Source organism: Lissotriton helveticus, chromosome 11 (genome assembly GCF_964261635.1).
Source record: "Lissotriton helveticus chromosome 11, aLisHel1.1, whole genome shotgun sequence".
Classification (NCBI taxonomy): Eukaryota; Metazoa; Chordata; class Amphibia; order Caudata; family Salamandridae; genus Lissotriton; species Lissotriton helveticus.
Genome location: NC_136072.1, coordinates 450,976,206 through 450,996,911, shown reverse-complemented (window position 1 = coordinate 450,996,911; position 20,706 = coordinate 450,976,206). Strand labels below are relative to the sequence as shown.

The 20,706-nt window shown below is 43.7% G+C and overlaps 1 protein-coding gene across 1 annotated transcript in view; it reads left to right on the top strand.

Annotated features, from left to right (window-relative positions):
* The window catches only part of LOC144791308 (2-acylglycerol O-acyltransferase 1-like), a 143,595-nt gene that overhangs the window by 37,258 nt on the left and 85,631 nt on the right, over positions 1 to 20,706 (top strand). Inside the window, exon 2 of the mRNA XM_078665974.1 lies at positions 15,652 to 15,830. Within this exon, the coding sequence (XP_078522100.1) occupies positions 15,652 to 15,830 (179 nt within the window). The remainder of the gene's footprint in view (positions 1 to 15,651; positions 15,831 to 20,706) is intronic.

Below are 20,706 nucleotides of genomic sequence, written 5' to 3'. Positions count from 1 at the left end.
AGGAGAGTAGGGGAGGCACGGCCTAGCGGCCGTGCAATCAAGTAGTGAGGGGGCGGAGCTGGGGGAGGCTGTCTCAGAGAGTAGGCAAGGCGACACGGCGGGAGGGGGCGGAGCGGGTAAACAAAGACGGACATGCACGCGCCCGTGACTTTTAAGGTCAATGCGCATGCGCATAAGCTTAATGCGCATGCGCATTGACCTTAAAAGTCACGGGCACTGCAAGGAATCGCCACGATTCCTTGCAGTGTGGATAAAGAGTGGATGAGCCCCTATAGTCTCGCTTGCTCGATGCGCATGCGCATCGACAGGCGAGACCTAAAAATGAGTCAGTCACAGGTAGATTGTCCCACCAATCTACACAAGTGTGGAGGCCACCAGGCAGCTTTGGCAGTGTCTCTATTGAGTGTCGGCCACATATGGGGGTTGGGCTATACCATAACTGAAACTGGTCTCCTGCTGTGCTATCCGTTACAAAAGGGGGTGGTGATGGACGGAGCATCTGAACCAATCAAACACTCACACCCAGTCAAAAGATCTGGGTTTGATCCATCACCGTTCTTTAGCCCACCCCAGTTCAGACATGGCTATATGCAAATCAGTCTGACCCTGTGCCTCATGGGAACAGTCCAGCCCGAACTGCCAAGCCATGCCTCCCCTGGACCGGAAACAAGCTTCCGAGGACCGGTTTCTGGCATTCCAGCTGTCTTCAGCCCGGCTTGCTTGAATCCAGTGGCAAAGTGAGCAAGGGACTCACGTCTGAGCATACCCTGCCACACTTATGGCGGCCAAAGCGGTTGACTGGGTGTGAGTGTTTGATTTGCTCAAACGCTCCGTCCATCATCCCCTTTTGTATCGCTGTGCTATCCGTTACAGCAGGGAACTCTGAGAGGCATGGAAAGAGAGAATGTCCACTATTTCTTTGTTATTACTGTCTGTACAAGACAATCTTTGCCCAGTGCAGCGATGCTGGTAATTTACCTAGATGGGCTTAAGTGACCTTAGATATGAGACATTTGGTAGGGCAGTCTGAGCTCTGTTTCAGTAGTATTCTGCATCACTTGCTGATTGCATTTCACTTCCTGTTTCTGGCCCAATACAGTTCTCAGAGTTTGTGTGTTATTGCTAACCGTGGTGAAACTGCAAGAATTAATTCTTGCTTAAGCAGAATGTTGGCTGGTTTTTGTCTTTCTAGAGTGGTGAATCTTGCTTGGTGTCATTTTTTGTCAAAGAAAAGTGGGGAAACTGAAAAGTAATGTGCTTTGGCTTGTTCTTGGAATGTCACTGATTGTGATGCTCCAGGGACACCTAGGCAACGGGTGAAATGTCATGGGCAGAGTGGCAACAGCTGTTGAAGGAGGAAGAAGCATAGAGATTGTCTCTTGGTGGACTAAAGATCTCCACGTATCTCTGTTGTCCAGCTTAAATGTTTGGCGACAAGCTGGCCTGCGAGGTACTGGGCACCAACACTTCTTTTGGATTCTTTAGGAACCCAACCTGTAAAGAAGAACACCTCCTTAAAATAGTATCAATCTTCTTTATTGGCAACTCTGCTCCCAGATAAACATTACAGCTTCACATTGCTTCAACTTCCTCCAACTGTCCCTCCCAGAATCCCCTCTACATTCCTAATTCTACGAATGATGTTGTTGCATTCCAAACATAGAATGCTCCAACACGACACATCTTCCCCCTTCCAAACAAAAAACAAAAGGAACAAACCCAAAAATAAAAATAACAAAATAAAACAATATAAAAAAAAATAAGATACATACTCTAACATGTAATCTCTGAATTTGTGAGGAGTATTAATAACTCTACCAAACCTTCCCAGTCTCTTTGAACCTTCAAAAATTTGTGGTTCACACAATTCATTGTTTCCCAAATCATCAGCCTGTCCACTTCCTGGACTACTCTCCTCTTCTGTTTCCATTCCTTCCTCTACCTCATCCTCCCACAGCCATTCATCAAACATATCTGCAGCTCCACCCGCAGCTCCATCCATTCCTTCCTCTACTTCATCCTCCCACAGCCATTCATCAAACATATCTGTAGCTCCACCCGCAGCTCCAGCTCCATCAACATCCATCTCCTGTATTTTTTTTTTATATTGTACACTTGTAGTGCCTTAATGATGTTTTCCTTGACATTCTTAGGTGACCATTGAATGTATTTTGTACTCTCCATCCATCCAATATTATCTTCAGTGAAAGGCTCTCTACCACTCATCATCACAAATTCTACCTCCCAGTTCCTCTCATTCTCACACGCAATCTGAATTGTTCCCTTTGTAACACGATTAAATCGCTCAACCGCACCAATACCCGCTGGACGGTAAACAGAGGTCAAACCATTTGTTGTTCCATTTCTGATCAAAAATTCCTCAAATTTCACAGTCGTAAAATGTGTTCCATTTCCACTAATCACTCTTTTAGGCAAACCTTTACTCATAAATACTCCACTTAGAAAGATTACTACAGGTTCCGCATCCGCTTTCTCTGCAACTTCCAAATCAACCCACTTGCTAAAATAGTCTATCAAAACTATAATGAACCTACTTTCACCACTTTCAATCCGTATTGAACCAACAAAATCAATAGCAATCAAGTTCCAAACCATTCTTGTTCACTGTACAGGTGACAATTGTGGTCTCATTGTCGTTAAACTTTTGTCTGAATCAGCACATTCTTCACACTCCCTCACAACTCTCTCCACCTCTGTCTACACCTGGCCACCAATACGAACGTTTAACCCTTTTCTTTGTCCCCACAATACCAAAATGCCCTTCAAGACAAAGATCTACTATTCTTTTCCTCAAACTCTTAGGTGGTATCACTTTTCCTCCCCTTAACACAAATCCTGAGTCTACACTCAACTCACTTCTCATTGAAAATCTTACTATTCTTGCTAAAGCTCTTATCATACCACCAGTAGTAATAAATTCACCAAAGGCTTATTCTCAGTTCTCACATCAAACTCACTCTCCCACAAATACGCTCTAAACATCCACACAGACGACTCAATCCTCTCAATTATACCTGATGTTTCCAACCCGTTCAACTCTTTTCCCAATTCACTCCTCACAGCACACGGAACATTCCCGACTTTATAGTTCACATGAACTGCATTATCTTTCAACTTAATTTCAAGTTTGAATCCTTTAAGTACACCAATTTTGCTTGAAAATACATCACCATACTCCTCTTTTATCTAATTTTTTAAATCATCACACTCACCGATTACCATAACTTGTTCTCTCGCATTCGGATTTGATATTATATCTAAACTTGCCTGGTCGTTCCATCCTAATACACTTGGTCCATATTCGGCAACATACATTCTTCCCTTCGCTACTCTCCCTTTGAATTCAAATCTCACATCTCTACACCCCACCATAGGAATGCTTTGCCCAGTGTAACTTCTTGGATTTATATCACATTCCATTAACTCCACTCCAATTTGATCCTCAAAATTCTCCTTCCACATGTCTAAATTCACAATGGTATATGGTGATCCGGAATCGGCTACCAATATCACTTTTACAACCTTGCGTCCGTTTTGAACTCCTGTGATTTATGAGTGCTCTTAAAGTTTTTTTTAACGTTGCTGCGTCCGTTTTGAACTCCTGTGATTTATGAGTGCTCTTAAAGTTTTTTTTAAACATTGCTTTTAGAAGCGTTAGGTTGTTGAGCTGCACTAGCTTTCGTTTAAACAAGGTACGTTAAACTAACGCAGCATAATAGATTCACCATTGTAAGCGATGACTGTTGGAGGTGCATGTAGTGCGCTGAAGAGCGAGAGCAGAACGTGTTGTATGAAGTGAGTGCTGTTGGCACACGCGTAGCATAGTGCGGGACGGAGTCAGAGCATGCCGTGGGAGTCGCCACAAGTGTAACCTCTATGACTTATACACACAAAGGGCAGTGTGATGTGTACAATGCGCTCCTTCCAAGGCAGCACCGCATTGGATCATCTTGGCTGCCGTATGATTGCTAGCTGAGCATGCGCTAACCTTAGCACGCTAATGGTTGTTCACCTGGTCGCTAGGGTAACCTGGGTCTAAACCATGCTGAGAGTGTGCTGAACGCGCTACTACAAGGGAAGACCCGAAGGCAGAGCATAACGGATCAGCAGGGACAAGCACTCGGCATTCATCAGAGTGTTTGAGATGCATTCTAATAAACAGTAGTACAGAAGTGGAATTTCTTGGCTGTGGTGAATCCTAAACACAGAGGAACATGATTGCACATGGGGAAAAACATTTCTGGGAGTGTCTTATGTCAATCAATTGTTTTATCTAATTGTTTTGACTTGTTGTATTAGTATATTATTGTAGCTCGTTATCTTTAGTTGCTTTGCAGGATTCAGACATGGCTGTGGCAAACATGTCACAACCCCACAATTTGTATCCGAATCAGGAGAGCCTTTCTTGCAATGGAAGAGGTGGAAACGCCTCTTTGACTCTTATTTAGTGGCCACGGGGGTTAGAAATTCTCGGCAGCTAGGAAACGGGTGGTACTGTTGCATGACTTTGTAATACAAGGGCAAAACATTTATGAGAGCCTAGAAAAAATGGACACTGGCAATGAGAAAGGGGAGCCAAGAGATGTGTTTGAAATGTGTTGTAATTTCTCCTTGAATTGATAATGCACATCTAGAATGCAAGTGCATCATCCGAACTCGAGGAGGGGTTCTCAGAGTTATGCGTAGAGGCTTTATGGCTGTTGGTGTCTCCTCCGGTGGGTGCTTTTAAATATCTCTAAGCTTACTCCTGGTATCCCTCTTCATTTACAATAAAATGTCTCTCACCATGCTGGAGAAGCATTGTGGCCTGCTTATCAATGTGGTTATGGAGAGGCACACGTTTTTTTGATGAGGGCCCAAACTAAAGAGAAACGAGTAGCCAACTAGCTCCTCTAAGGAACCTGGTGTGAATCTGCGAGGTTGGGGAGTTATCCGATTCCCTCAATAGGTATCACTTGGTATGTTGCACAAATGTTCCAAAGTGTCTAAGAGTAATTGTTGGCAATAAATCTTTAACTTAAACAAGCTATTGAAATCGTGGAAGGTATGGCACATGCAGTAGGAAGGGTAAAGGGAATACGAGGTAACACCTCTCGTTCTGCGGACTGGGTGTGTGCGCTGCCAGATAAAGCAAATTCGGACAAGTTGTCAACTGACAAAGCTACCAGTAGTGGCCAGATGAGTGTTGTGCTCAAATGATGTCGAGACGAGGAGTATTAGAGACCTCTTTATTGAAGGCTTACACCCCCAAACAGCAGGGAGTGCGGACACAGCCGCAGGCAAACAGCTTCTCATGTAATCTCCATTCCAATCTAGAATCACACACATCAGAGCACGAGCACACGCTCAAGCATAAACCTACCCACACTTGAAGGTGCTCGAGCCTAGCTCGAGCTCAAACATAACACTTCCCTTTCCCTACAATAAACAAAAAGAAACTACAATTCATTACATAAATGGTGGATATAAAGTTACAAAAAAACTCAACTATAATAGGTTAGAATACTACATACTGCAAAATAAAATATACATATTGGCAATAAATGTGTGTAACCTAATCATCAAATCTCTTAGGCCTGGTGCACACACGTTTAGTATGAGTAACAACTACAACATCGTTGTTCACATGAATATCTCTCTGTACAGTAGAAGAGTCGTACCCACAACATTGTTCACCACTGCTCGAAGGTTCAATTGGAATATTAATAGATTGGGAGCAACACTGGTATCTGTGTCATCAATCCAGTCGTACCTCTCTGCCTGTGTCACCCTGTTCAAAGCACGTTCCACATTGATTCGTCCTTTGAATAAAGCAATTCTGTTAGCATTCCACACTTTACCATCACTCAACAGTGTGGAATTACAAAGACTTTTAATCACTTTGAGAGGTGCGGAATACATACTCTCACCTTTACATACAGTTCTCCCCTTCTTAACTTTGACGGTGTCACCAACTTGCAAATGAACTCTCCTTCATTTGTTAGTATGTGTCTCAACTAAGTGATTTTGATTGGCTTCAAGGGATTGTTTGACATTTTTAACAGACCAGGGAACCATTTTTGTGCAGTCAAGCCAACCCATATTATCCTTAGTATGGGGAGAGCGTCCCCTCATAAGTTCAAATGGGGAGTATCCAGTGGATTGACATTTGGTGACTCTATAAGCACACATTTTTTCTCAATTCATCCTCCCAATCTTTCTCATTACTGTTTGAAAGTTCAATATGCCATTTATCACTCTATTGGAGCGCTCAACGCTTCCATTGCCTTCTGGGTGATGTACAGAGGTTGTCCTATGAAAAATACCAGTGTCTTTTATGAATTTTTTTAAACATTCCCCCATAAACTGCCCACCATTGTTGGAAACTAAATCTGTAGGAAGACCCTCCCTTCTAAACATTTCTCCCAAAAAGTACAACAAATTTTCAGTATCCGCTTTCTCTACAATGTTGGACTCTGGCCATTTAGAGAAATGAGCAACTACCACTAAGATGTATTTTTGCACACCATCTACAGTTTTAACCGGTCCAAATATGTCAACGCCAATCCTCTCCCAAGGCATGTCAGGAATCACAATGGGATGTAAAGTGGTTTTGGAAGTAGTTAAGCTCTTATCAGAATTAGCACATTGGAAACACTCACGTACAACCCTCTCAATGTCCCTGTCGACACCAGTCCACCAGTAGGATTGCCTAATTCTGCATTTAGTTTTGACAATCCCTAAGTGACCTTCGTGACAAAGGTTAATAACTCTATCATGAAAGATTTTAGGAGGAACTAACTTGCCTCCCCTGAGTAATAAATCACTTTCAAGGGACATGAGAAACGTACTGTTTTTGTGTCCTTGAAAATTTGGTACATGATTCGCTGGAACATTGCAGCAGCCGATCCCAACCCGAAAGGAACACGTTTAAATTGGAATAAACCAATCGGTGTGACAAAGGCTGTGAAATGTCTACTGTCTTCATGAAGCGGAACTTGATGATACTCTGATGTTAAGTCAACAGTGGAGAACCATACCATATCCTTAGTGGCTGAAAGTAATTCAGATATCCTAGGAAGGGGAAATACATCAATGAAAATATTCATATTAAGTTCTCTTAGATCCACACACAAACGGATCTTGCCATTGGCCTTGCGTGCGACGACAAGGGGGGCGACTAAATCGGACGATTCTATGCTTTCATTTATGTTCTTATCAACAAGTTTTTGTATTTCACCCTGAACTTCGTCTTTAACCCCCGAAGGAATGTTCCTAACTTTATGAATGCAAGGTCTGGCATTGTCTTTGAGGATTATTTTATGGGAGAATCCTTTAAGCTCACCTATACCCCCAGAGAAAACTTTAGACCACTTCAAGGTAAAATCCTCTCACTGGTCTTCTTGTACTGGATCAACATTCAAAACGGGGTCCTGACTATTAGGATCTAAAGGTATCCCAAGTTCACCCTGATCCCACAACCCAATACACAGGGTCCAGCTTTAGACACATACAATTTACATATAGCTACCCTTCCTTTAAACTCAAAAGTGAGTTTGCGGAAACCTAATAGGTCTATAGGTTCTCCTGTGTAGGTCACTGGGTGTACATCAGGGTTTTCAAGATTGGAACCTATTCTGGAACTGAACAATTCATCCCATTTGTTTTTATTTACAATAGTGTAGGGTGATCCAGAGTCTGCCATCAAACTTACATCTACACCTATTGCTTTTATCACACAAACAGGCTTTTTCCTTAGTTTACCCTGTACTATGGTTTCATTATCATTGATGCAACAAACCTTATTTTCATCTCCATCAGTCGGCACTTACATCCTCATGTTCAAACTCATCAACTACGCACTTTACAGATTTAGAATTGCGCCATGCACGAGCAAAATGACCAGACATTTTACAGTAAGCACATCTTTCACCAAAAGCTGGGCATTTCTTGTCATTAGCCAGATGTGAAGAGCTACCACAATGATAACATATCCCTTTAATGTCTGAAAATGTATCTGTACGCTCATTGTTTTTGTTTTTCCTTTAAGTGTTTGTTTATCATACTTCTTCTTCATCTTTTCAGAACTGTTGTGGTTAGTAACTCTTACAATTTTAACCATTTCGTCACTGTTGTCTATTTTTGCATTGGCAATGACTGTTTTGGCACATCTGGACGTTAATTCACTCTTGCTGATGATGGCTGATATTTCCCGTAGACTTGTGTCTCTGTTAATCCAAAGTTTTATCTTGCTAATTTTGGTTTTTACAGTGCATGACCAATTGGTCCCGGATCAATTCTTCTTCAATGACACCAAACTTGCAGGATAAAGCTAATCTTCTAAGAGAGGCAATGTATTCTTCTACTTTCTCGCAGGATTCTTGCTTTCTGTGGTAAAAATTAAATCTGTACACAGCCTTGCATACCGTGGGTGCAAAGTACGCATTGAGATCAGCAATAGCTTGAGTGAATAAGTTCACTTCGCTACTGGCCAGAAGTTTTCTTTTCAATTCTATTGTATACTCTTAAATCACCAGGACCTAAACCATGTAACAAGATTTTCTTTTTCCTTTCAGGAGGTAATTCTTTACTCTCAAAGGTATCAAGGTAATTAATCAAATAATCCCTCCATTCTTCCCATCTCTGGCTAGAGACCTCGCAGTCTTTTACCATAAATTGTTGTAGGGCTGGTAAATTCATGGTTGCCATAGCCATGGTAACATAATTACGTAGCGTAGCGTGACCTTGCGTGACCTCGTAACAGACGTGACGACGTTTTGCTATGCGTATTAAGATTGCTTGGTGACGTCAGCTGAAGACGGTCATGCTTTGAATTCGGCTGTGACCAAGAAGCCCGAACACTGCCGCCGCTCGAAAAATGCACACATTGACAAGGTAATTAGCAAGAAAATAGTTCCTTCTGTGGAAAACACTTGTAATTCAAAGAAGCGTCGTAACTTACTTGGAATGCAGCTTCATCTTCCCTTTTTAACGCTGTAATACCGTACGTGAAATATGCAGCGTTATATATATATATATATTTTTTTTTAAACGCTGTTCTATACGAACGTGTAGTTGAAAATCCTCCCTCCTCTTCTTATATATTTCTTTTTGAAGAATTTCTGCGTGGATTCGTCTCTGGGGTTTAAGCAACCATTGTTGCCATTGTTGTGTTCAAATGATGTCCAGACGAGGAGTAATTAGAGACCTCTTTATTGAAGGCTTAAACTCCCAAACAGCAGGGAAGTGCGGACACAGCTGCAGGCAAACAGCTTCTCATGTAATCTTCATTCCAATCTAGAATCACACACATTGGAGCATGAGCACATGCTCAAGCATAAACCTACTCACACACTATAAGGTACTTGAGCCTAGCACAAGCGCAACTATGAGCACCCCTCAGGAACCTGGGGGTGGTGAAGGTGCTGCGGGACTTTGTGTAGGGAAGGACTCCAAATTCAAATGTTTTCAATGTGGTAGATCTTATCTTGCGAATAGTCCTCATTGCATGGCCAGGAATGTAGAATGTCATAGTTGCGGGGGAAAAAAGGGCATTTTGCCTGTGTGTGTAAAAATATGAAGGTGCATGAGGTGTTGGACGGGCCTGAAGAAAGTCAGTGTGGTCCTGAAGATCGGATCCTCCCACACATAATTTAAGCAGGTTGAGGAGGTGGTTGATCTTGATCCCATCGCAATGCTTGAATGCGAGGTGTTGATGGGTTGGAGGAGTCTTACTGTTTTGGCTGATTCATGATTCCTGTTCACTCTGGTGGGGGACAAGAATTGGGAGAAGGTGTATGGCAGTCCTGAAGGATCTGGGGGCAGGAAGGTGGATCTGGTGGGCTACGCAGTGACGCTGATAAATTTCCGGGGATAGTCAAATGGAGGGGGTAGTGAGAGATTGCATCCAGTGTGCAGCGAGTGACGAGTCCAAAAGGACCAGAACGACTCAGGTCACCAGTAGAGTTCCCAGAGGAACTGTGGGTCAAATTGGGTTTAGGCATTGTTGGACCTTTTCGACCTGCTGTCACCTAGTGTAAGATTTGTGTTGGTCGATTACACTTCCAAATGGGTTATGGCATGTTGTGTGAGCACTGGGACAACAGAAGAGTGTTGGAATTCCTAAAAGATGTGTTTGCTTCAGAGAGAATTCCCAAATCCATTATCACAGACCATTGTGTCTACTTTGTCTCAGGCGAAATTAAGGAATTTCTAGAGGAGCTGGGCATCACTCATTTACACAGACTACTCTACTCGCTGCAGGCTAATGTGTTGGCTGAATCCATGAACAGGTTGGTTAAGGCATCCGCCCAGTTAGCGATGGAGAAGTGTATTCCGCTGAGAGCTATGCTCCGAGACGAATTGTGGGCACACCGCTATACATCCAACATTATGACCAAATTGTCACAGTTCTAATGTTAAAGGGGCAGGCTTTCAGGGGGTTCAAACTTAATCCTGTTTGATCGAAATGTGAAGAGAGGATGTACATGGTTGATTCAAGTGAGGTGGAGGGACATCAATTTAAATAGAAGCAGCGTTTTTGTGTGTGTGTGTCTCTCTCACAGAGAATGACGTGGGGGACTATGTTTTTGTGAAAAGGCCATGATGGGCACCCAAATTGAAATCTAAATTTTGGGGTCCCAAGCGAATTGTTTGTGTAAAGAAAAATGCAGTTATTTTGTGTGATGGAAGTGTTTGGAGTATGTCCAGACTGGCTAGGTTTGAGGGTAGAGTTCAACATGATCTCTATCTCAATTCAGCTGTAAAAAGGAGTGAGGAGACTGCCGGAGATGGGCGTCACAGTTTCCGTCCAACGAAAGCGCCAACTATTTTATGGACTATGATTTGGGGGTCAAATACTTCGTTGGACATGGAGCTGTAAATGCTTTTGTAATTTGTGCTCTTATTAGTTACCTCTGACATAAGGATTTTACAAGTGTTTAGAAACTCATTGTTTTAGTAATTTGTAGTTTCATGTTTTTACGGAACTATTATTTTTGTTGCTTTTATTTGCATAATAACCTGTCCTTGGGAATCTTTTTTCCTTGGATGGTATTTTCTTAATTTTATAGAGGGGAAGATGTGCAGTGGCTTGTCCTTGAAATATCACTGGTTATGATGCTCAAGGGGCACCTCGTCAGTGGATTGAATGTCATGGGCAGAGTGGGCACAGCTGTTGCAGGAGGAAGAAGCATAAAGACTGCCTCTATTTTGGTGGAAGAACGATCCTAACGTATCTTGACTGTCCAGCGTTTATCTTCACATAATCCTTTCTTATTTTCAACCCTCACTCACTCTAGTAGTGAAATACTTCATCATCTGGTTCTCCCTGACTCCTAAACGTCAGGGTGAGCTTGATTGTATTCCAGGGAGCTCGATTGTATTCCAGGGAGCTCTTTTAATATGAATAGTCTGTGGAGCTAACGTTAAAAATACCTCCTCCACTCCCAACATTTCCCTTTTATTAGCAGGGTGGGGGGGGGGGTGCAAGGTTAAAATAAATTATGTTAAAGGCCCATTGGGATTTAATGGTCCTATGATCCTGTCTACTCTACTGGCTGAATACTGTTTGAGTCAATAATCCAGGCAGGATTGCTGTGCCAATACTCCCCGTCTACGTATTTCTTAAGACAAGAGCCGGGTACAAGCGGATCTTAGTAGGTATATGGATGGTTAGGAACACTTGACGAAAAGTGTGACTTCAGAGCCAGGGATGGGGGGGGGGGTGGGGGGGGGAGGGTTGGGTGGGGGGGATTTGTGCAGTTTTGTGAATGACCACTATGGTTGCTAAATCCAAACTACTGGGGAATGTGCACTGCTTCTGCTTTTAGCTACATTTCGAGAATCTGGAGTGAGAACAGCTCTCAGATCTTCTGATAGTATTTCATAGGGTAGCCGTTTGTGCCGGGTGTCCTACCTGCATTCATCTTGGTCAAGGCATCCCCAGTATTTTCTTGTTTGAGTGGGTTTTTGAGATCTTCTCTATGAGCGAGAGAGAGGGATTGGAGAGGAATATCTGATAGTATGGGGTTGGGTGGTTGTGCTTGCTAGGGATTGAAGTGTGGGGCATACAGAGTGCGGGAATAGCACAACCTTTGACCATGGCGGAGGCTGTACGTCTCTGTACATTGTAGTTATTGTTAAGTGTACCAACAAGAAGGCCTGCATTTGTGGAATGGTTGATCATTCCAAAACATTGCTTTAGGTCCTACGAACATCTGTCCTTGCTGAAAAGCAATGAACATCTATATCTGAAGTAGTGTCTTGTCGCATGGGGTGATGTTGTTTCACAGCGGTAAAAACGGACAAGTCCCCTAGCAGCGTATGGTGCAGGAGTTGGATCCACTGTGGAGTGAGGGTTTTTCAGTTGGGGGCGGGGGAGCTAGACCACAGCTTTTTCCCAGAGTGGGTGATTTGTATGGATGCTATCTCACTGAAGGCTTATGGCTTCAGGCACACAGTGATCTTTACCAGTGCCACATCAGTAGTGACATCTCACAGGGCTTTTTGAACATTCCTAGAGGCAAATAACTTCAGTGTTGGCTCACTGCTTCCCCTTTCCACTTCAGTGTACTGGGCAATATTTCTGGCTCCACTCTGCCTGATTTAGGGCAGTTTTTTAATCTTTGTCCATAGGGACTCCGGGAAGATCAAATATCACCCATTGTGGGCAGTCTGCAAGGTCTACTAGTTTTTTGTTGAAAAGAACGAGCACTGACAAGCCCAATGGGTTTGACGTTCCTATGGCATATATGTTGGTTGTGCGCACGGTGTACAAACATCCAACCAGTTTGCTTTGCTGACGCTTATTTTCCCAGCAGCACTGAAAAGTGAGAGCAGACGAAAGCATTTAAAAAATGGATATTAAAGAAAGTTTTTTTGGGGGGTGGTTTGTTTAATGTAACATCCATTGTTGAGATACTTTGGTCAGAACTCGCTCCTCAGTTTTGCTTGACTCCTCGCAGTCCTAAAACAGATCCTCATTCATTATAGTGGAGCCAGGGCACATCTAAACAGCCAATAGTAGACACACCAGGACTAAAATATTCATGTAGTCTGGTTTAAGATGTGATTGACACTGTCTCAATCCAATGGTCAATTGCTCTCAAGCAAAAGAAGCCAGTGGCTGAAGGAGGCTGACCCTATGTCCTTTAAAGTAAGTATAAAATACAGTATGTCCGCCATGAATGGTGCAAACACCATACACGTCAAAGATAATGAGCACTGGCCAAGACAATAGCTCATCTATGTGAGATCAATTGGCTTTGTTGGAGTGCTGCCTGGAGTGGCATGCCGCAAAGAGCTTCAACACCTTGTCAGGAGTGCTAAGTGATATATAAATAAAATTATAATTGAGTGGAGTGGCATTGTATTGTGTGGAATGTAATGGCATGTTTCGTGGAATGCCCCTGTGTGGCGTCGAATCAAATGACTTTGCACGGAGTGACATTAAGAGGAGTGTCATTGTGTGGTGTGGAATGGCATTGTGTGGCTTGTAGAGGAGTGACGTTGAGTGGAGTGTCATAGGGCCAGATGTACGAAATTCCAATTTTGCATTTCCTAACTAGCGACTCCCAAGAAATCGCTATTTAGGAAATTTAAAGTGTAATGTAAAAAATTGAGATTTTTCTAGTAGCGATTCCTACCGAGTCAGATTCACTATTAGGAAATCACTATATAGGAAATACAAACCCATTTGTTCCAATGGGCCTAAGGCCTAAAGATACGATTGATTTTTGCATTTCCTTATTTACGATTTCCTAATAGGAAATCACAATTTTGGGAATGCAAAAGCATTCCTACCAATGGGCCTAAGGCCCCCCTAAATCAAAGGGGGAAAAAAAGAATGGTGCTTGTGTATACTGCTCATTTGCCCTCTGGGCAATTGAGTGCCTTATGGTACAGGAAAAAATGCATTTTAGGTGCATTTTCAAAATTGCACATGGTTACCATCAACTTGGAGTCAAAGGCGATAGCATTTCCTAAATTCCCATGTTGTATTTAGGAAATGCTTTGTACATGTGCTTAGTAAATATCAAATAGGTAATCCCTATTTGTGATTTCCTATTTAAGGAATCGCAAAATGCAATTTCTACTGGGTAGAAATCTCATTTTGCGACCGCCTTTAGGCCTTTGTACATGCCAAAATGCTATTTAATATCATGTCTTCTAGTGTGGAGTTTCATGGAGTGCACTATATGGTGTGGCATTGTGTGGCATGGTATTGCTTGGCATTGTGTGGAGTGGCATTGTGCGTGACCTGGAGTGGAATGGAATAGTGTGCAGTAGGACTGTGTGGTGTGGATTTGTATAGCATGGAGTGAAGTGGCATTTTGTATTATGGAATGTTGCCTGAGTTGCCCCCAAATTGCCCTATAGTGCGTCAAAGCCTCATTCTATATAAATGCAATTATAATCCAATATGTTAAAATGATTTCGACCTACAATCTTTATAAACATCTGATGCCTTTCATCCAGTGCAGGAGCTTGTTAGTATATACAACACTTCTGCAAGAACTGGTTAGTTTACAAGAAAATGTGTTTTGACCCGGAGGTGCTAGTGGGTGAGGAAGTAATATAATGTACTGGCTGGTGATAAACGAGATGTAGCTACAAATGTTAGAGGCCTTTTCGAAGGAGAAGCAAACCTGCTCAGTACTCAATCATGATAGAGAATGATATTGAGTAACAGTTGCCTTGTTGTGAGAAGAGGTGAACAGACTGTCAGATTTAGACCAAAGATATTCCAGAGTTGAAAATCGGGGGTCTCTACGGCGACTCCCTCCGACATTAGGGTGGGAGGGTAAGAAGCAATGCAGATAAGGGGTCGATAGGAGACGAAAAAAGCACTGCGGACAAGGAGGGGTCGGAGAGAAGAAACAATATGTCAATCACCGCGCAAGCAGAAGATGGACACTAATTAAGATGAATCAATCTGTGCTTAGGCCATGCTCCACAGACTGAAAAAGAATTGTCACCTGACACACGTTGGCCAATTAGAAGGCCGCAAATAAGAATGACTTTGGTGCCATAGAATGGTAAGCAATGGGCGGGCTCCAAGCCCCCCTCCCAGCAGACAGCACATGGATGTTTAGAAGCTAAACTGCTTGTTACCACGTTTCATGCCACTCAGGAAATGCTGACCTCCATTCAAATTGAGGTAGAATTTACTCCAGGGATTGTATTCAGAAGGCCACACGAGATTACAGAACGAGTCAATCCAATCGGAAGTACCTGTCTGAATGACTCCAGAGCTATGTTTGTTAGTGCTGACAGGATGTTTAAAGTAATATAATTGTAATTTTTCTTCACATATATAACTTTTAGCCAAACGCAGAAAAATGTGTTTGCAAGGTTTTCAAGGACCTGTTATTTTAGGTTCACATGAAGAATGCTAGTATAACAAAATATAAGCACCACTTTTATTTTATGAAATGTTTTTTCTTATTGTGAAAGGTTTCCATTTCGTTTGGGGTAAACCCAGCAAGTACATGTGTGTCTATGTTTATTAATCACTCCTGATTACTAATGATGTAATTGAACCATTCTAGGGCTTGTTTTGCCAGTTTCAGTGAATCATGACAATTATTTTTCATTTTGCAAAACTGCTACAGCCTTTGTGTAATGTCACATTTGTTTCTTTTCTTGCAGCACAGTGCTGTGTGGGAATCTTCCTGATGCTGATTTTGGGGCGCTATTGGGTTGTGGTTGCTTTGTATGTGGGATGGCTGTACCTGGATTGGGACACCCCTCAGTCAGGCGGCAGAAGATCGGAGTGGGTTAGGAACTGGACTGTCTGGAGACTTTTCAGAGACTACTTTCCAATTCATGTAAGCAAAATATTTACTTTAAAGTGTTGAACAATTCTTTGAGGAATTGTTCAATAACCATATTGTATGACATTGCAACTTTATCTAGCACAAAGGACTTTAGAGAGTAATACAAAATCTGCTAGCCATTCATTAAAAGGTTTATAAATTATTTTGCAAATCGACCAGATTACTGCTCCGAAAGCATCCTTGTGACTTGCGGAATTACACAGTGCTTAATGTTATCACCCCTCCTCTGCCATGACACCCCTAATCTTGCTAATCTGCACGTTTAGCGTAGTTTGCTATAACAATATAGATTGAACTCCTCACCACTGGGGTATCTACTCTTCCATTTTCGGATCTAAACCACGTACCCAGTGCTTACACCAAGATTAGTCCTCAGATGATCAAGCACCATCTCAGACTCGACCCTTTAAAAAACAGACCTCCATATTTGACCTTGAACTGTCAGGATTGCCTCTTCCTTCCCGGCCAAATCAGTGAAAAACCCTGCTAGCCCTCTACTTAGACTGCCACATCATTAAAGCAGTACAGACGTGCTTCGACAATCTCCACACCACGCACTGCATAGCTCCCATCTGGCCCACTCCCTCACATGACCTCAAGAATTACAGGACACAATCACTTTTAATTTCTCTCTCTGTTACGACAATGCTCTTTTCCTGGGCACCTGTTTTACTTCTTTAAAAGACTCTGACACCCAGATATCATCTACACCCAAATCCTGGAGAGCCAACCCTGGCAAGGTGCCGATCTTCTCCGGACCAAGCTCCCTAACTATGCACGCTCCCAAAGTCAATAATGCCAATGTGACCAAGAGGGATAAAAAGGGAGGCATGTACTTTCCTGCCCTTGCGTGGACCTCTAAAATTCACTCCTGCATCCAATTGCCAACCCACTGTTCTTGAAATTCGCACTGAAAAAGTGTCTATTCAACGACTCAAAAATAACTTGGGCTCTGCACATAACCAATTTATGCGAGAGCAGCCCGACAGCCCGAACACAAGTAATGATAAAATACCAAGCCGAATTCTACCTGAAGATCTTCCTTCGAACAATTCTCCACAAACATCTATGCCTAATGTCGGATCTCTCTCACATGCCTCTCTTTACTTCAGAATAGTTAACATGACCAATACACATACCGCTCCTGCACAACGCCTAAAGTGATCCATCCACTATCTCCACAGAGCACACCTTTCGGACCTCCCCAGATTACGCCCCTACCCGAAGTGCATCACCATCCAATATACCACCTGCACATCGCTCTACAACTGTGACCTTTACAATAAATCTCACACACACCTCATCTTTCTGGGCTCCGCCAACAAACCACCATTGTAGCAGAATGTTACACCTATCTACTGCAAATGACCAAGACCCTGCATAGCACGACACAGAGGGCCATGAAAGTCTTATCTGAATGCTGTAAATGCATTGTGACCTCCCTTTTTCTATGAACCCTGACACTGGAACCTTCAGCTTAAACACTCTACCTCTAATAGGTATTATCTGTTGGTCTCCCTCTGAAGGGCATAGGCAAGGCCTCTACCTTGTTCCCTGTTTCTACAAAGGACAAAGGGTTTACTCCCGAACATTTAATTCTCAAAACCTTACTATGACTCCCTTATGATTTCAAAGGACTGTTGATAGTTTCTAATGTGCTATATCTACAAAGACTCGCACCTGAAACCAAGGAGGAAAAATATGTTCGAGGCGTATGAGCTGCAGATTGCTCACTATGCATAGATTGCCACCTAGTGTTGGGCCCGGATGTTTGCAGTTTTTGTTGTAGAAAAGTCTTTGGAAGTCGCGGGATAGGTGACTCCTCCTTTGGATGATACTGCCCATGGTCATCGGCTCCATCCCCAGATTGTTTTTTTCCGCCACCGGGCTCGAATGTGTTTCCAACGCTCCGTGTTGAAACCGAATACCTTCGGCGCGCAATCCTCACCAACTTTCAGAAAATAAGTTTAGAACGCTTTTCCACTCAATGCTATTCTTCAACGTAGAATACTTCGATTCTGGTCATCGTAGACGGCCTTTGGGCCTAGCTAGGCCTCAACTCCAGCTCATGGAAAGGACGCCATTCAAGAAGTGTCCTCAATGTGGGTCGAAGTTACCCCACACCGACCTTCACGAGGTGTGTAACCTCTACCTTTCTCCGGAGCACGAGGCAAAGGACTGTTCAGCTTGTGCCTCTTTCCGCTCCAAAAAGACTATCCGGGACCGAAGAGCAAGAAGAACAATGGCTCGATCTTCAACTTCCATTCCGGACGACATCTTTGAGGAAGGCGTCAACGTCCCAGAACAACAAGACGTCGACAGCGGTTCCGAACATGAAGACGATTCGGATGTCGAGGACATCACTCCAGCGCAGCGGGTCGTAAGTAAGACCGTCGACCCCGACCATTCCTCGACACCACCAAAGAAGGCCCCGGTTACACCCTCGTCCTCGGGCTCGGGTGCACACCGACACTCAGCTTCTACTGCCCCACCTTCGGGCCCGGCTAAGAAGCCAATTAGGCCTTCAGGCGACTCGGGCTCGAGTCAGCCTTCGCATGGTGCCGGCGCCAACTTACCGGCACCGAAAAAGACATCGACACCGGCTACGCCAACGTCCAAACCATCGGCGCTGAAACCCACAACTCCTTCGGCACCGAAACCCAGGTCGGAACCAAGCAAAGCTTCGGATTCCAAAAAACGAACAGAACCGAAAAAAACATCGGATCCCAAGAAACAACCGGATCCAAAAACACCCAACCGGAAAAAACATTCGAAGCCGAGAGACTCCTGCTTCTCCGACAAAGTACATTGTCAAAAAAACCAAAGCAAGCCACTTCGGTGCAGAAACCTTCTCCAGCACCAAAAGATCGGCCTCCGACAGAAGACTTATCTTATTCAGACCCTGCTCAAAAGACTCCTGCTAGAGACCCAATCACAGGACAGTTGATTTTGGCCTCAAAGAAGCGACCACTGGACAAACCAGCTCCAGCTCCGCATGCAAAGAAGGACATGGCTACCTCGCCTTTAAGACTGCCTTCCCCTTCTCCTCCACATATGCCATCACCACAGGCTCCCATACCACAGCATTCCCCAGCATCCTCTATAGACCATAGGGATGATAGCTCTGATGATATGGAGGGTAACATGCCTGATCCAGCCACACCTACAGGATCGCCTGATCCAGCCACACCTACAGGATCACCTGACCCATGGGATGATTATACCACTCCAGATGTCCCGAATGTCCCTCAGGATGACTTCTACCCCTCAAGGCCTTCCCCACCAGAAGACACTCTAGGGTTTAATGAATTAATACACAGGGCTGCACAATATCACGGGGTAGTCATACATACAGACCCTGTAGACGAAGACTTCCTGATGGATACCTTTGATAACGCACAAAGGTCTACATCCATTTTATCAATGCTCAAGGGAGTAATTAAACACGCTACTGAAGTCTTTGAAGACCCAGTCAGAACTCGAATCATTAACCCTCGTATAGAGAAGAAATATAAAGCCGCCTCTTCAGACCCGGCATATCTTAAAGGGCCAGTACCCCTAGACTCACTTGTAGTTTCCAACGCACGCAAGAGAGCAAACTCGCAAACATCAGGTGATGCTGCCCGACGAGAAAAAGAGTCTGTTACTGGACGCATCAGGGAAGAGAACTGCGTCTCAAGCAGCAAACATGTGGCGTATCGCCAACACACAGGCATTGCTAGCTAGATATGATAGAGCACATTATGACGAGTTAGTCACTAATGAGACACCTCTCTGATAAGTACAAGTATAGAGCACACAAACTCATCCAAGAGGGTAAAAACATTACAAACACCTCCATCAGGTGTGCCCTTGACGCAGGGGACACTGAGTCTAGAGCAGTTAACACCAGCGTCTTACTACGCAGACACGCCTGGCTACGTATATCAGGATTCAAACCTGAGGTACAAAGTGCCATTCTTAATCAACCCTTTGATGAGCAACACCTATTTGGACCCAATGTGGATGTATCTCTTGAAAAGATGAAGAAAGATGCAGACACCCCCAAATCCATGGGAGCCCTGCAGTCGCAGGCTCCCAGATGTTCATTTCGTCGCTCATCCTATAGACGTGCCACCAGAGGATATTCCTCAGACACAGCTTCTGTCTCATACAAAGCCCCCACACAATCCACTTACGGCAAGGGCTACCAAAGGGGTGGGTACAGGTGTAACAATAACAAGGGCAGAGGTAAAAATAACAACTCCCGCTCTGCCTCTACCCCTGCCCAATGACTCCCTTCCCCTGTCCCATTCCACTCCTGTCGGGGGAAGACTCCAACGATACCTGCCAGCCTGGGAAAACATCACATCAGACAGGTGGGTGTTACAAATTATTCAATCCAGGTACTGTCTGGAACTAAAATCTACCCCCCCAAACATACCACCCAAGCAGCGTCCAATGTCACAGGAACATTTAACATTGCTCAGACAAGAGGTAACATCCCTCTTGCAGAAAAATGCAATAGAAATAGTTCCAGAGCACCAGAAAAACAAAGGAGTATACTCACTGTATTTCCTAATACCAAAAAAGAACTGATCTCTAAGACCCATCCTAGACCTCAGACCTCTAAACATTTGCATTCAGTCGGCCCATTTCCATATGGTCACACTTCAACAGGTCCTTCCACCACTGGTACTGAACGACTTCCTTGCCACTCTAGATCTCAAGGACGCCTACTTCCATATTCCCATCCACGCAGCGCACAGAAAATACCTCAGATTTGTGCTAGACGGGCAGCATTACCAGTTCAAAGTGCTCCCATTCGGAGTCACAACAGCGTCAAGGGTGTTTACCAAATGCCTAGCAGTAGTAGCAGCACACTTAA